The sequence below is a fragment of the Chlorocebus sabaeus genome, chromosome 15 (genome assembly GCF_047675955.1).
Source record: "Chlorocebus sabaeus isolate Y175 chromosome 15, mChlSab1.0.hap1, whole genome shotgun sequence".
NCBI classification, from domain to species: domain Eukaryota; kingdom Metazoa; phylum Chordata; class Mammalia; order Primates; family Cercopithecidae; genus Chlorocebus; species Chlorocebus sabaeus.
In genome coordinates, this window is record NC_132918.1 from 34544147 (window position 1) to 34561239 (window position 17093).

The 17093-nt window shown below is 41.1% G+C and overlaps 1 protein-coding gene across 2 annotated transcripts in view; it reads right to left on the bottom strand.

The window, feature by feature from the left end:
* The window catches only part of KCNAB1 (potassium voltage-gated channel subfamily A regulatory beta subunit 1), a 386124-nt gene that overhangs the window by 102937 nt on the left and 266094 nt on the right, over positions 1–17093 (bottom strand). For both annotated transcript variants that reach the window (XM_038002671.2, XM_008008619.3), the window contains exon 2: positions 12907–12950. In XM_038002671.2, coding sequence (XP_037858599.1) covers positions 12907–12950 — 44 coding nt within the window. The remainder of the gene's footprint in view (positions 1–12906; positions 12951–17093) is intronic.

Here is a 17093-nt window from a genome sequence, read left to right on the forward strand (position 1 = left end):
TTCAGAGGTTATCTTTCATCATTTTTATCCCCCATATGGCTCCCTCTCCAGGTCATACTAATTGAGGCTTCCCAGCTTCTCCTCTTCCTGAAATTTATATATTAATTCACTTAGAAAATATTTATTAAACCCCCAGTGTTCCCTCAGAGCCATGCCAGATGGTGGTGTCAAAATGGTAAATGATAGTAATGGTCTCTTTTTCCTAGAACTCTCAATCCAGTGGTAAGGCAGGCAAATACGAAAATAATCACAACCACAGGGCAACATATTGATAAGAGGGATCGTGATGGGAGCTTATAGGAAGCCTCTAGCCCAGACTTTAATGTTCAGGAAAGCAACAATCAAGTCAAAACCCAAGTGAGGAGTAAGTAGAAAATTTAACAAGATATGACTGTGGCATTCTTTCCCTTGTCAAGCTGACAGATTGCTATTCATCCTTCAACATCAGGTGGCTTCCAGAAGCACTTTCCCTACTCCCCCAAAAGAGGTGGTTACTTCTTCACCTGGGCCATTTCTATATCTTGTACCTCTATCTCTCTGCCTGTCTACTTCTATCACATTCTTGTTTAACTGTTCTTTTCCTTGTGTTCTCCTTGACCTGGCTCCTTCCCAATCTATCCTTTACTACTCTTCCTCCAGGAAGCCTTCCATGACCTCCCTTAACCCTAGCTTAGGCAGCCCTTTTACGTGTTTCCATGACACTTTATATTTCCTTCAGAGTACCGACTGTGTGGTACTGCATTCTTTCATTCATTCGTCTTTCCATAATTGAGTGGATATTGAGAAACTTTTTCTCTGTTCTAGTCATGTGTTCTGAACTGATAATCCAGCAGGAAATAAGTCAGGCTAAAAAATTAATCATCATCACACACAAGTAAAAAATGCAGGGTGTCCTTTAGGGGCACATAGCCCAAGGATCTGATCCATCCTGAGAACCACGTCTTCTCCACCCCCTAGATAGGCTCTCTGAGGGCAGGCACCTGTGTGTCGTTTCTCCCTGTTTCCCCAGCACAGCGTCTACTGCATCTTTGTAAAATCCATGAACACATGAAAAAATGACAGAAAAAGTGCCTGGTCGGTGCTTCACAGGGATGACCGAGTCAGTCACAGTGTCTAAGAGTTCACAAACTGAGATGCAGGCAACATCCGAGGCAGCAAATCCATCAGCAGGGCCAGGACAGCCAACCAGTCCTCCCTGGAAGGCACTGAAAAGGAGGGGGGCTGCTGTGCTCCTCCCTTTTGCCCTGAGGATGGTGGGGGTAGGTAATGAAGTCAGACAGAAGGTCACCTGTAGCAACATGTCTCGAGACCAGTCCTGTGTCCTCTATTCTTCAGAGAGCAGTTACAGACATTGCTGCCAAAAGAAACAGCTCAGAAAGGGCCAAAGGAAAGGCTATTGTTGAGCATAAGGTCGAGATATGGGAAGGGAGGCAAAGTAAGAGACTATGAAGAAAAATGAAGCTAATTCCAGCCACAGAACCAAGTCAAGTCCTGTCTCTTTCTTTTCAGCTAAAGAAATCCCCATGGTTAGACTGTCAGCTCCAGTTCAGCCACTGCTCATTACCTCATCACCCATTTCCTATAATTATGTGTTGGTAGCCTCTTTTTCCTCTAATTGTAATTAGTTGTCAGATATGAAATGAGTATTGATGGTATTTTCTGCTTCTCTCTCATGCAGGTCTTTCTTTGCATATTTTCATCATCCAGGTGTTAGGACAAAGCTTTTATCTGTAAATGAGTCTTAGGTCTCACTAATCCTTTGAGATTATTAAAAACATAGAAAGGAGAGAGTATATTAAAAAGGCAAAGCTGTATATTTACCCTGCAATGGAAAATTTTGTCGATTAGGCAGGTTGAATTGACTCACAAAACTCTGAGCATACCTCATGCCATAGAAAACTCTGGGAGAATTTTAATTTTCAACTATGGCTACCAATGACATAGAAATGGCTCAGATAAGCTAAAATAAGTGGGGGAAGGCATCCCAGATCCAGGAATATATTTTCTTCTTAACTATTCATGGTGGTCATCTGCTTATTACCTCAGCCACTATTTCCCCTCTTTAGGTAAGAGTTCTTTCATTTTCTTTTGAGAATGAATCACTTCCCTACTCCCAGAACGCAGTTTGGGTGGATTTAAAGTACCCTTCCCCAGTGTCAGGGTGGGTCTTGAGAGACTGAAGTCTTTGATGGTTGGCTCAGGGATGGATACATAAACCAACCAGAGCCAACAGGATGTGAGGCTTGAAGCCTCTGCAGCCCTCTTGCCAATTTCAGGACAGCTTAAGAATAGAACCAACCTGCAGCTCATAGAATTCATAGTTTGATTCCCAGATAAACCCATATGGGTCCACTGTCCAGGTAAGCCTAGAAATTCTTCCATGTGGGCCTAGAAATTTGTGGTTTTGCTAGAGCTGACGTTTTGGCTTGCTTTGAGCTGGGTTTTCTGTTGGCTTACTGTGGAAGGTTTCTGATTCATTCATACTCAATAGGCCTGAAAAGAACTGAGACTTTATTCTTTCTTCATCCAGCTGAGGCCCTTAAGGCATTCCTATGAATGTCTGCACAGTCATCCTCAGTGTGTTGGCCCCTGGAGGGTCATTCAGCCACATACGCTGCAGTTTCAGAGGTGACTGCCTGCAGCCCTGTGCTCTCCTCACCTGAGCATACCAGAGGCAGGCACAGACACAGCCCCACCCCACTGGCAGACAGGACTCAAATGATTTCTCCATTTCTTGCCTCACTGTTAGATAAACTTAATAGCATTATTGATTGAAATTACAAAACTTTCATTTGGGTTTTTATGATGCACAGAGTTTAGAAAAATAATCTTTATATAAATGTAGAATGTACAAGGCAAACCATATGAATAGACTTGTACATACACAAGATGTGCCTTTGTCAGGCTGCTGCTTAGAGTACAGGAACTATGGGGACCTCATGAAACCTTTAGGGCAGTGTGCAAAGGAGGGAAAGGCAAGCATTAGGAACTTCATTGATGGTATCCACAAAAACCAAAATGCCTGCACTCAATTGCATCCTTACTTTGAAATCTCTCATGGGGAAAGCACACCTAATCGTGGGCCAAGAGACATGGATTCTGGTCCCCATTTTTGTCTATGGAGCTTTCATAAGTCATCGTCTACCCTAACTCTGGAGATGGATGCCAGGAGTCACTCAGGTTCTGACATTTTCTAGTTCAAAAGTGAAGACATTTTCACCCAGCTACCAACCCAGAGTCATGCTGAACCTAATCATGACACCATCTGACTATTGCCTGAATGAGAGAGACACAAGGGGCCCTACACATTTGGTGCAGCCATTCTCATTTCAAGGAGGAAGCGGAAGTTCGGGACATTAAGAGATGTGGGTGACAGCAGTGGCTGTGTGTGCTTGGAGACTGGAAGTAGCTGGGCCGTAAGGGATGAAGCTGCTAGTGGAGGGGGGAGGGACAGAAAATGGGGGAGTCTGCCATCTCTACCACTGGTCTTGAACAAGACATATCGCCTCTTCCTGGCCCTGTTTTCTCATCAAGGAACTGGTGGCTGCAAGGACTAATTCTCCCTCTCATAGCAGTGATGATCTTTAGTGAGATCGTCTTTATGAATGATTAATTTCAGCAAATTACCCACATCTGGGCCTAGAGAGGACTTTTTGTTCCCCATTACTAATGGTTTTGAAACCATTTGTTTCATTTTTGAATCACAGGTTGGCAAATGAGGGCTACCTATCCCTTTGCGGCTGCGTGGAGAGAGATGAGGTGTGTGCGTGCATGTGTGCACGTGGGTTGTTTGCATGCCCAGATTGTTGAATAAACCCCTCTGTGTACAGACCCTTCTATTTTCTCTCCCTGAGTTCTCCCCTAAGCCTCAAACTCTGACAGCATGTGAAATATCAGGTTGCCAAACTCCTACCTAAGCTGTATCATCACTCCTAATAGACTCCTGGGAGCAGAGGCAAAGCCATGTGGCCAGCAGTCCCTGCTGATTTAGAGGGCAACCACTTGTCAGCAATCTCTCTCTTTCTTCCTTTCTTCCTTCCTTTCTTTCTTTTCTTTCTTTTCTTTCTTTTCTTTCTTTTCTTTCTTTTCTTTCTTTTCTTTCTTTTCTTTCTTTCTTTCTTTCTTTCTTTCTTTCTTTCTTTCTTTCTTTTCTTTCTCTCTTTCTTTCTTTCTTTCTTCCTTTCTTCCTTCCTTTCTTCCTTTCTTCCTTCCTTTCTTTCCTTTCTTCCTTTCTTTCCTTTCTTTTTTCTTTCTTTTTCTTTCTTTCCTTTCTCTCTCTCTCTCTTTCTTTCTTTCTTTCTTTCTTTCTCTCTCTCTCTCTTTCTTTCTTTCTTTCTTTCTTTCTTTCTTTCTTTCTTTCTTTCTTTCTTTCTTTCTTTCTTTCTCTCTCTCTCTCTCTCTCTCTCTCTCTCTCTCTTCTTTCTTTCTTTCTTTCTTTCTTTCTTTCTTTCTTTCTTTCTTTCTTTCTTTCTTTCCCCTTCTTTCTCTTGTCAGCAATTCTTAAGAGGGATTTTATCCATAAAATTAGGAAACTAGGAAGAAATATTTTTAGACGATTTTGGAAAAATACAAAGGTCTGCTCATTTTTTATGTGTATGCATCATGACATTTATTCAAGTTAGACTTTCCAGAAAGAGTGACATGCCTAAAGCACTCTTGTATGTTTAATATTCATACACCATTTAAATTCTATGGGTATTTTGGAGTTAAGATAGTTCACTCTGTTTGTGTTATGCAGAAAAATTGGTAAACTCTTTCAGGGAAAGCTTGCATTTTAAAACCACCTCTCAAGTGTCCTCGGAGGCACTTCATAAATATTTATTATTGCTGCTCTTATGTTGTTATAATAGGTGAGGTAGCTAGTTTATATCAGCCTAAGCAACAAGAATGGGAATCACAAAGGGTGTCATAAAAATAATACCATCCATGTTAAATATTTAATGTCGTGTTCTCCTAGTGTCAAAATATTTAGTGCAGTGAGAGCATCACTAAGGCAGAGGGAGATGAGCCAGGACTATATTCTGCACATATGAATGCATTAAAAAGAAGCCCACACAGTTTATTCTTAAGATTAACTGCTTTTGCTCTAGAAAGTTCTCTTGATTAGGGAGGAGCATAAGGCAAGACTGGCACCCAGATGTCAGGAGTCGAATGGCAGGGATACCAGCTCATCCCACCTGCCCTGAGGCCAGCCCTAAGCAGGGCAGATTCTCCTCTTTGGAGGCTTTCCAGTCCAGTTGGAAATGCCTCAGGCCAGCTCCCAGGCCTAGATCTGGGGGCGGCTACTACTACGTAGAGAAGAATCATGGCTGCTGGCACTGGGCACACTAGATATCAGTTCACACATTTTTCTATCTTCTTCCATCCAGATAAGACAATGTATTCCAACCCTGATACTGCCTCAGAACTGTCAGGGCAGCATTTTAAAAACACATGCACATGGAGCTCCTTATTCAAAAGGTCTAGGTTGAGATGGGATTATCTGAATTTTAAATTAAACAGGTAATTCCAATGTGCAGCCAGAGTTGAGAAGAAACACCTTTTGAGAGACTCGTATAAGTCCTCCAAGTTGTTAAGGAGTATTTTACTTTATGACTTTACTTCTTCAAGGATGGCATGAAGCAGCTGCCTAAAAGGACACAGAACATCTCCTTGGAATCAGTTTGCATGCCCTAGGAATTAAAGCCTTGAGGATGTGTGAAACAGGGACCCAAAGGCATGGGGGTGTTCTTTCTCTCCTTTACTGTTTAGATCCAGATCAAACCCTATCTGGCAGGGCTGCATAAATTGTCCTCTTGACCTGCGAACAGCCCAGGAAAGCTCCATTTGGATGATGGTATTTTATATTATGTTCAATATGTGCCCAGCTGAAAAATTAGCAAGTGACCACATTACTCCTCATTTGGGTCTTCCGTATCTTCCTACCTATATCCTTACAAATACTTGACTCTGTTTGGTTGGTCACATACACTTGCATGATGTTTTGAAAAAAATCAACAAAAATCATTCCTCAGGGTTCTCCAGAGAAACAGAACCAATAGGGTGTGTGTGTGTATACAGACAGAGACAGAGAGAGATGTATTATAAGGAATGGGCTCATGTGATTATGGCGGCCAAGAAATCCCAAGATCTGCAGTTGGCAAGTTAGAGACTCCAAGGAGCTAATGGTATAGCTCTGCTCTGAAAGCTGGCAGGCTTCAAGATCCAAGAAGGCTGATGTTTCAGTTTGAGTCTGAAGGCAAGAAAAGATCAATGTCCCAGCTTGAAATGGTCAGGCAGGAATTCCCTCTTATTCACAGGAGGGTAAGCATTTTTGTTTTATTCAGGCCTTCAACTGATGAGGAAAGGGCTACCCACATTAGGGAGGGCAATCGGCTTTACTCAGTTTATAGGTTCAAACGTTAATCTCATTCCAAAACACCCTCATAGGTGCACCCAAAATAACGTTTGGCTAAATATCTGGACATTCCATGGCTCAGTCAAGTTGACACATCAAATTAACCATGATGTGCCTTTTTTCATTGCAGGCATCTTGCCTGCTAGGAAGCATGCCCATTCCAGAGTGAATGTTGCAAGGTAAAGTCAGCCCCTTTCAAGCACACACAGGTGAGCTGGACATTGTGGTGTGTTACCTCCCATGAAATGAATCAGACTGGCCTACTGTTCCTAATGGGAGACTTTTTGGAGCAAGTCAGTGTGGGCAGGTGCCCCTTTCTAACTGTAGAAGCAAGAGCCCCGATGAAACAGCTCTGGGTCTAAACCCAGCCTAGACCCCATGTCACCTGTGTATGCGGTAGGTTCCCCAGTCTCCAACCACCTTTTAAGACAATCCCTGATGCTGGGCCTCTCTCTATCTCCACTCCCTACCCTACACTTCTGTCTCTTCATTGATATGCCACTGGAGGAAGTCAAAGAACTGGGCTGGGCCTCAGCAATTCATGATTTTTGACTTCAGCTGTATCCTTGCTATTACTCAGTGGACCTTTTGTCATTTCTTAGCAACTGATCATCTATTTAGTCATTCACTCAAAAATATTTTTGAATACCTGCTGCTAGCCAGATACTGTGATCTGCTCAAGGCGCAATAGGAGTGTAGAAAAATAGGCAGTCCCTGCTCTCAGGGAGCATACAGTCAGGCAGACGCCATGAGCCAGATGTCCTAAACCTGTCCAAACACCTCAGTCCTCTGTGCTTCCAGGTGATCTCAATGACAATCCTAGGGTCACCACTGTTAGAAGTTCCTAGGTCTGCATTTCCAGCCTAGAGATCTCCACAGAGTTCCCCTTGTTCTCTAGATGTCTGAAGCTGGGAGGTCACAAGCTCCTTGGTCACCACTCCCCAACAGTGCTGTCTGCCCTCACAGCTCCCTCCTGTGTCTCCTGTCTCTGAGATTTCAGCTCATCCACCTCCATGCCAAATCCAGGAATCTGGGCATCCTCCTCCACTCAGGAAGACCTCCTATTCTGTATCCAGAGATTACCAGTCCTATTTATTCTTTTCTCCTAATCACCTCCTTCCTCTACATCTTTCATACCACTGCCTCATCATCAACTCCTAATTAATTTTCCTGCCTCCAGCCTCAACCCTGTTTCCTCTATTATAGCCTTCATGTTACTTCTAATACCTTTGATCATGTCTTATTCCTGACTCAAGGTTTTCAATGGCTTATCGCAAGCTTGAGCAAGGTTTTGATAACTGTTTTTGGCATAGGATGAATTTTGTTTTCCAAAATTTAATATGAAGCACTAAAAAGAAATGAACTATCAAACTATGAAAAGACACAGAACTTGAAACTATGAAAAGAAACTTAAATGCATATTACTAAGTGAAAGAAGCCAATGTGAATGGGCTACATGCTGTATGATTCAACTATATGACATTCTGGAAAAGGCAAAACTAAGCAGACAGTAAAAAGATAGTGATTTCCAGGTGTTAGAGGAGAGGGAGGGATTGAATTGGCAAGACAGAGGATTTTTTAAAGCAGTGAAACTGGTCTGTATGATAACTATAATGGTGGATACAAGTCATTATACATTTGTCAAAACCCATAGAGTGTACAATATCAATAGTGAACCCTAATGTAAACTATGGACTTTGGTTGATAATGTTGTGGCACTGTAGGTTCATCAGAGGTAACAAATGTGCCACTCTGGTGAAGGATGCTGATAATGAGGGAGGTTATTCATGTGTAGGGACAGGGGTGTATGGGAACTCCCTGTGCTTTCTGCTCAGTTTTGTTGTGAACTTAAAACTGTGTTAAAACATAGTCTACTTTTTAAAAAAATAATAATATGAAGAAAAAGTGGAGTTGCTTTGATGGAAGCTGTGGCAGATGGAAGGAAGAGAGTGGAGAGAGATGGAGCCTTTGCTCCTCCTTGTCCCGCAAGTGTTTGTTGAGATCTGGGGACCCTTGGATTTGAAGGAATTCCAGAGACATAGAGGACAAAGCTAAATGGCTTAGCAAGGCAAACAAGGGTTCTTATAATCAGACCTAGCTTTCTTTCCAGGCTCATTTCTTGCTGTTCCCCAATACATTGTACTCATAATATTCTATAAATGTGACCTGTTTCCCCAAGTACCTCCCCTTGGTGGAGTCTCCCTCTGGAGTCGCCGTTGCTTGCATTGGTTCCTGTATTAAACCTTTTGCCCTCCCTCTCCACTTGACTTCTCCCTTCAAGTGTCAAGCCAAGTGATAACCCCTGTTCCCACATCAAGCTATCCCAAATCCCCCAGGAGACCTTCTTCGCGCTTCACTTGCCCTGTACTCTCCATTATGGCATCTGTCAGATACATTATCAGTTTGTTTTTTTGCAAGCCTAACTCCCACTGCACTATGATAAATTTGAGGGCAGGCTCCATGGTCTTGTCCTCATATCTCCTGTAACTAATGCCTGGGTTCATAAATGTTTGCTTAAGAATGAATAAACGAATGAGTGAATTAATGTAAATTCTACCATTTTTCTCTTGTAAGACAGTTCCACCTCCTACCAGATTGGGGTAAGTTTGGTCACTCTGAGTTTATTCCTTTCCCATGAGTTTTTTGACTTCAAGTATTGACAATAATGGGCAGTATATTTACAGAGCAGGCCAGCCACAGCAACCCACAGGTGGGATTGACCACATAATATTAATATGTTTTCCCATTTCTCTCCTTGGCAGAGCTGTGTTCTTTCGGATGTACCATCAGTTCACTCTCAAGTTACTTCACCTTTCTACTCCCATTTACACATTTGCTCTTAGTTCACCAAAAGGAAAATTAGCAGAGCAAGGAACTTCCAGCTGCTCCTTCTCTGGTAGAGAGGAAAGTCAGAATTGTTAGCTTTAACTATGACTTTTAGAGTATTTCAAGAAAAGACATCTATAGCTTTTTGATTTCCTGGCAGTTTTACTACTTAATTTCTAAGGCCTCAGTTGAACATGGGTAGTGACTGAACTGACATCCTAAGCCTACAGCAGTAAACCCAGCTCCATTTGGATTTGACAGCTGGGGTCTGCAGAGCCTGACAAATTATCTAAGGCTGGTGCATTATTTCTTTCTATGAATTTCTTGTCTCCTCTGGCTTATAGAGGCAGTTCAGAAAAGTTCTCAAAGAGTGCTTATTCAAGTTGTCAAGCTTTGTTACCTGTTTTGAATGAAGCCAGTCAGCCCCATGATCTTCCTTGTTTCCTCTTATTTTTCATGCAGTGTCTTATCACAAGTGTTCAGGCTCTTCGAAAAACTTGAAGCTCAAATCAGAATTTGCTGTTCCTGAATCAAGTCTGTTTCAAAGTTCGTTAAAATGCCTGCAGCTCATATACAGTCCACAGTTTTAAAAAATAAATAAATAAACAAAAACTGGAGACTGGTCTCTGGAGACTGGGACTGCACAGGCACCTGAATCTGTTATTGTCTTAAGGGCTTTCAGTTGAGTTTTCTGTGTACTTATTGACTAAACTATTTTCCACCATAGATACAAGCTTGTAAATAGTTGACCAATGCTTTCGCACTACATGTATTTCTTACTTTACATTAATAGGTAATTCCTTTCAATAATGAATACTGAACAGTTATTTACTGTAAAGATATTCTTAAAAAAATAAGGTCAGAGTGTCCCTGGTAATGAATCTCCGGGGTCTTTCAAATATGAGTAAATAGTAACAATATCAGAGCCATAAATTAAGCAAATGTCAAATTACCTTAGACTTATGGTGAACAATTACTGCCTTCACCTCCCAAGTCAGATTATTAGGAAAAAATCAGAAAAACTCAGACACTGGTGGCTTTCCATGTCTTTGAAATACCCCCTCACACATGCCAGCTCTGAATCTCACACATCCTCAGGGCTCTCGTGTTGTAGTTACTGACCCACCCTGGTGACTCCCTCTCGTTCTTTGAAAATTTTAGCTCATTTCTCACTGTCACTCTCCAATGTTAGTTTTGCTGTACTTTTCAGTGAGTTCAGTGACCCCAAAGATGATCTTCCCTGTACCTTTACCTCCAAGTTCCTTAACCTTCTCTCCTTCACTGATCTCGCCTTCTATACAACCTCCACAACTCTCTCCCAATGGACACACCATAGACTATGTCACTAACAATAACTGAACCCCTCTATAACCCCAGTTTCAAATGTTTCCCTTTTCAACCACTTTCTATCCTTCCAACCACTCTCTAATGTTTTTGCTTCAACAATTCTTTGGTCCCTCTGGGATGTATACTTTATTGATCCTATCCAGTTTTCACAGTCCCTCAGCTCCCTCATTTTAGCTCCTGGCTCATTTCCTGACTCTAGTCCTCATTTTCCTTTCTACTCAGTTTAAATGCCAACTCCACCATTAAAATGACTGCCCTACACAAGCCCTCAGCATCTTTGCCCTCCTTTTATCATCTTATTTAAAAAAACAAAAACCCACCTGGACTTGCACAGTTGAACATGGCTAGAAGAAAAACACATAACTATAGACATGGTCTCACTTCAAATTTAATCATACTGATCTTAAGTTGGTCCTTAATGCTGTCTTGTCACTGTGTGGCCTAGCCCTGGTCAATTCATTCTTCTCTCCTGCATGTCTTCTCTCCATACTTCTAACACTTCCTTCTCATCGTCACTAACAGCTGATGACTTTGCTTCTGATTCCCACTGAGAATATAAAAGCAATAGAAGAGAACTTTGACAAGATACCTCCCCCTCCACTACCCAATCAATCGCCCTGCTAGCCTCAAAGCCCATGTACTCTGCCTTCTTTCATGCACTCTCTCCTTGTGTGTGTCTCGTGTCCTCAAAAAATCATTCCAGATATTCTTGTCTCTCCTTCTGCATCATATTTTCTTCTCAAAAAGATTTCCCCATAAGTGCATAAATATGTGGTCGTTTCTTCCATGTGCAAAAGCTACCACTCTGATCCCCCTTGTCAGCTCAGTGCCACTCTATTTATCTGCTTTTCTTTATAGCAATCATCATCCAAAAGAGTAGCCTTCAGCTTGTCTCTTTGCATTCTCCCAGAGACCATTCCTATTATGCTTTAAACTCTACCATTCCACCAAAACAGACCTTGTAAAAGTCATTAATGACCTCCATGTTGCTGAACCTAATGGCCAATTCTTGGTCCTCATCTTGTTTGATGTATGAGTAGCATTTGACGGATTAGTCACTCCGTCTTCCTTGAAATGCTCATCTGGATTCCAGGACTCCATTTTCTTCTAATTGGTCTCCTGCTGCTCTGCTTGCTTTATTTTCAGCTTTCTTTGGCTCCTCCTCAGTTTCTCAATTTTTTAATGTTGGATTTCCTAGGTCTTAGACCATGTGCCTCTGTTTTCTATTCTGTCTATACGCACACCCGTAGTGCTGTCATCCAGGAGCCAGGCTTAAACAGCATCTACTTGCTGATGACTCCCAAGTTAATATATCTAGCTCCCCTTTCTAAACTTGGGTCATATGTCTATTTGCATACTTGACAATTTTTATTGCAGGCCTAATCGATATCTCAAACTTAGTATGTCCCAAATCAATCTCCTAATCTACCTAAATTTTTCTCTCATTCTGCTACCTCGTTTACTCGTACTTCCTCCTTTCTGCTGCTCAGGCAAAAAATCCTTAGAGTCATCTTTGACTTTTCTCTTTTCTGTCATCTTCCACATAGAACCCAACAGAAAATCTTCCGGATTTTCCCTTAAAAACATAGCCACAATCTGACTACTCCTCAATACCTCCTCAGTTACCATTCTGGTCTAGACTTAGGTCACAGAACAGCTCTGATTTGTGTTGAATGGCCAGAATGCCAAGGCTGCCTTTTCCTGGGCCTGAGGGATATCTGGAGGCCTCAAGCCTCCCCAAGTTTCACAGTCAGATTCCACGACTTTATGCTGTTAGAATTGCCATCTCTATTTAATCCTCTTTAAATATTGACTGGGAGGAATAACAATTTTTATTTATTAATGCATATTAATGTATGTGTGATTGTGTGTATCTCACCTTGCCCCCCCCACATATTTAAGGCAGATTGTAAAAGTATATAAAATGCATAATAATATAGAAAAGTGAGGAAATTAGGCAAAGGGAAAACAAGGATAGATAGAAAAAATTCAGGTGAATTGAGGGAGTGGTGAACTGAACCTATAAAATGCATGCCATGCAGTCCTTCATACTTGCTAAATGGGAGTGACACATGAGTCCCTTTCTCTGAGGTGTTCTTTAGCATTAGGTTGCCTTATGCTCGATGGGCCCCTGTAAGGAACCATGAACATGGTGGTTCCCTGGGAGAGGGTCATGATGGGAAGAGAAAGGCTAAAAGGAGAAGTGGGGCAATACTGGCCAGGAAGCCTCCTCCTCACCTGAGACCAGGTCCTGGCCTGGACCACAATCATCCCCTGGTGCCCTCCCCAGTCTCCCACCTTCCAGCCCACCCCCACACCACACCCTCAGTACTTACCAAGACCCAAGCAAGAAACTCTGAGTCCTGATTTTCCAAGATTCCTATAATAAAAACAAAGCAACACTTGGTCATCATTTCCTCAGGTGAAACTGTACATGCTTAAGTGAATATCGTATCTCCCTTTTGGCATGATTCTTGACAAGTCCTGGTAGAGACAGAGCCACAGATGCAGGCATATTGTCTTGAGACAAGTCTCCCTTGCATGGCCACTCAGGCACCAGGAAGCTCAAAATCTGTTCAGGCGCCGCACAGAACAAAATGTTCCTCACAGAACATAGCTTCTCAGTCCCATATTGTCTTCTTTATTAACTTGTTTACCCATTTATTGGCTTTCTCTCTCCTTCTAGAATGTGAGTTTCTTGAGGGTAAACTTTTTTACCTTATTCACCAACCATTCATTCATTATTTGTCAGCTGACCACTTCTCACTCCTTCCTCCGTTACCATCCTGGACTAGACAGTTCTGATTTGTGTTGAATGGCCTGACACACAGTGAGCCTTAATAAATATTTTTGACTTATTGACTAACAAACTGACTTCTAAAACAGAATATTACTTCTAATGGATGTGAATTATTAAAATAAATACAAAATTATCTTTTAGGTTATTTTAACTATATCCTATATTTAATATAATATACATATTTAACTCTCTCTCTATATGTGTGTGTGTATGTGTGTGTGTATATATATATATTAAACTCAAGATTACGTAAAATTACCATGGGAACATCAGATAGTTCTTTATCCCCAAAAGTTTAAGGAAAAGAAATATATTTTTGCTTTCTAAATAAGGATAGAACTAGGAGCTCTAGTATGCATTTGCCTATAAGTCTTCGTGGAAATCCAGACTCAACCCATTTTTCCGTCTTCTGACTAGCAGCTGTTAGAGAAGAAAACAAATTCTCAGAGACAGGGTGCCTCATAGCATTAGTGTAAAGGTCCAAAGTGAGCAGGTGAAGCTGAAATAACTGTAACATTGTAGAAAAGTGCGCCCTTATTCTATGATAAGAGGCTCTCATAAAAATACAGTTTCCCTTCTTGCTCCCACACCAAAGGAAACAACACAAATAAAACTTCCAAATCGGTGGCACAGCTGAACTACTCCAAGTTCTCCCTTGATTTGTCATCAGTTTTGGTTTATTTAGACTTAGCAATTAGTACTCCCATTTTGGCATCACAAGTTTTTCCACTGCTTATTAATGTTTTCTGTAAAATGCCTCCTAAGCAACACATTCAACTGCACAACATAATAAAAACTGCATAAAAATGCAAGGAGTTGAAAGACCCGGGCTTTTGACCCATTGCCACAGCTACTTGAGTGACCTTGTGGAAACTGCTCCCTTTTCTTTCTGGGGTTCAGTTTCTTCATTCGGAAGATGTAGTGTTGATGTCTATGACATTTGCCTAGCATCACTGTTTGTAGGGCCAGAGCATGAGAATGTGTGCTAAAGTGTTACACTGTAAACAAATGCAAGGCATAGTGATTTCTGGTGCTTTCTGACTCCTACCCTCCAACAGACATGGTGCTAAATTTTCCCATATGAATTGGACATGTCCAGCTGGAAGAAAACCGTTGCATAAAGAGGCATGTGGAAAATATTTTGAACAACTAAATAGGAGAAAAATAATTGGATTGTTCCAGTGAAAACACTTTATGTAAGAAATTGTTCGTTTAGTAGTTTTTCAGAAATCAATAGATGTACAGACAAAAGACTTTTCTTGGTAGTCTAAAAGTCTACTGATTTTGAAGGGTTGGAATCTAGAGCAAATGCTATATTGTAGGGAGAATTTTTTTAAAAAGTCATGGAGATACAGAGAAGAACAAGGCATGGTCCTCTACCCTCAAGGAGCCTAGAGTCCAGTGAGGGACACAGAAAAACAAACATGTAATTCCAGTAACATCAGATACATCCTACCATGGAGATCTTTGGGAACACGTGAGGTGGTGGCTTCCTCGGGCTTATATTTGCATAACTTTGTGGGTATCATGGAGAAAAGGATCTAGATAAGGGTTTTCATGTATTTTTAATGTCTTTCAGTAGGGAGAAGTGACTTGCAGAAAACTCTACAGAGCAAGACAGTTCTAAGGCTAAGTCTCTACAGTTCAGAGATTTTTCTAACAAACTCAAATAAGGCAAAGTTATATCACTGGGTACTTAGCAACATTTCGCATCCAAAATGGGGAGACTTGTCCTATTTTCCTTATGGCAGCAACTTAAGATAATGATCACTCTGTTATGGGTTTTGAAGACCAAACTTGAGAACTGTCAGCAAAAACAAACTGCAAACTAGCAAGTACTAATGGCCCATTTTCTTGCCACTGCTATTTAAACGCCCAGGATGGCCTTTCTGGAAAGAAAGCTTTACAAGATTTTAAATGTAAGAAAAATTCAATTACAGACTAATACTGCTATAGTGGTGATAGGTCCCCAGTTTGAGACTTGCTATTTTTGTTTCCCGTAACTCTTTAATACTTTTAATGCTTTTTCTAAATACCCTCATCCTCTAGAGAGAACAGTTATGAAATTCAGGTGGTCACTTTTAAAGTGAGAGGCATTTTCTCTGCATGAGATATATCTGGGTCTATATGTGCATTGCCCTAACTTTGTCCAGATGTAAGTCTCTTTGTGAGGTGTGTACCACTTAAGACACTCCCAACACAGGACGGTGCCGCTCACTTTGCAGCTGGAGAAGGTAGGAGGAACTAGCTAACTCCAATTCAGAGCATGAAATCCCAACAAGATTTCTGCTATTCCAAATGGCACGTCTGCATCGTCCTGTCGCTATCCATGTTTGTGCAGTACTAAGTGAAGATGTAGCTGTTCTCCAGTTACTCTAAGCCACTTAAAATCTGCTGTATAATAGAAACCCAAATACTTGACACATTTGATCTCATGAGTTCAGTAGCTTGTGTGGCTTTAACATCAAATAATGGCCAAGTTTGCTAATCATGCTGGGCTATAACGCATACCCTGGAACCTTCATCTCACTCATGCAGAATTTTCACAAATACCTCATAATCTTATGTGACATTGTGTAAAAAGCCAACTTTATATAATATTATTCTATTTCTTAATTCCTTAGTGTTCCCATAAGTGAGGCTACATAAAAATTCTGTAAGCATATCAAATTGCCAATTAGAATGAATTATTTTTCCATTGGATTCAAAATTGTTTCACTGCACAGGTTTAACTATTTTATCTGTGTCAGATATACCAGAAACAAGGCTCACCATGTTCATTTTTAGTATCTGCTCCTGTTCGACTCAAAATAAAGTCTCCTTTTTCTCAGGTGAACCTGAACTGCTCTGCTGCTAATATTAGAAACAAATGACATCAATGTGGAGGCACAGAACACTGAGTTTTGTCAGTCAAATTTCGGAAATCCTAAAGCATCAGTAAAGAGTTATCTGGAGAAGGGATATAGCTTCTTGAGAGCTCAAAGGTTGTGATTCCCCTTTCTTTCTGAAGGCAGACTCGCCACTCAGTGAACACATGGCTGACCTTATTTCAGGACAATAATTTGTTCCATGGCAGAGGCATTGAATGTAATTCCTAGCCTCATTTTATGGAGCATCCACTGGGCTTTTTTTGCTTTTAAGGCAATACTGGAGTAGTGAGAACTGAAATCAAGCATCACTTAGGCTCAGTATTGCAGGCCACTCTGATGCTCACAGTTTCTTTACAAGTCAAAGAGGCTTAAAGCAGATTAGTAACCCAAATTTTTTTGTTTTAAATGGCTTGTTTCTCGTTGTATGTATCTTAGACCTTATTCACAGTTTTAAACGGCTGAGAAAAGTAGCTTGCAAAAATATGTGCCTTACATTTGACCAAGCAAGAAGCATATGCATGGGGCAAAATCCCCGATTTAAAGGTTGACGTAACAGGGACAGCTGGAAAGCATATGCAAGGGGCTCCAGCAGCTGTGTCAGGCTGGCAGAAACAAGCTGGGTTTGACCTGGTTTTCATGTGGTCAGAGAATTACATCATTTGCTGTCTCACTCTATTTGAACATCTTTCTGATCCTTCTAAATCATACTCTGCCTTACCTGGAAGTTACTAATCAAATATGAGATTTGGGTTTTTTGGTTTTGGTTTTTTTTTTTAAAAGAAATGCACATTTAATAATGTACATGAGCAGAAATCATGTTCATTTTCCAGTCAGCTGGTTTTGATAGTTACAA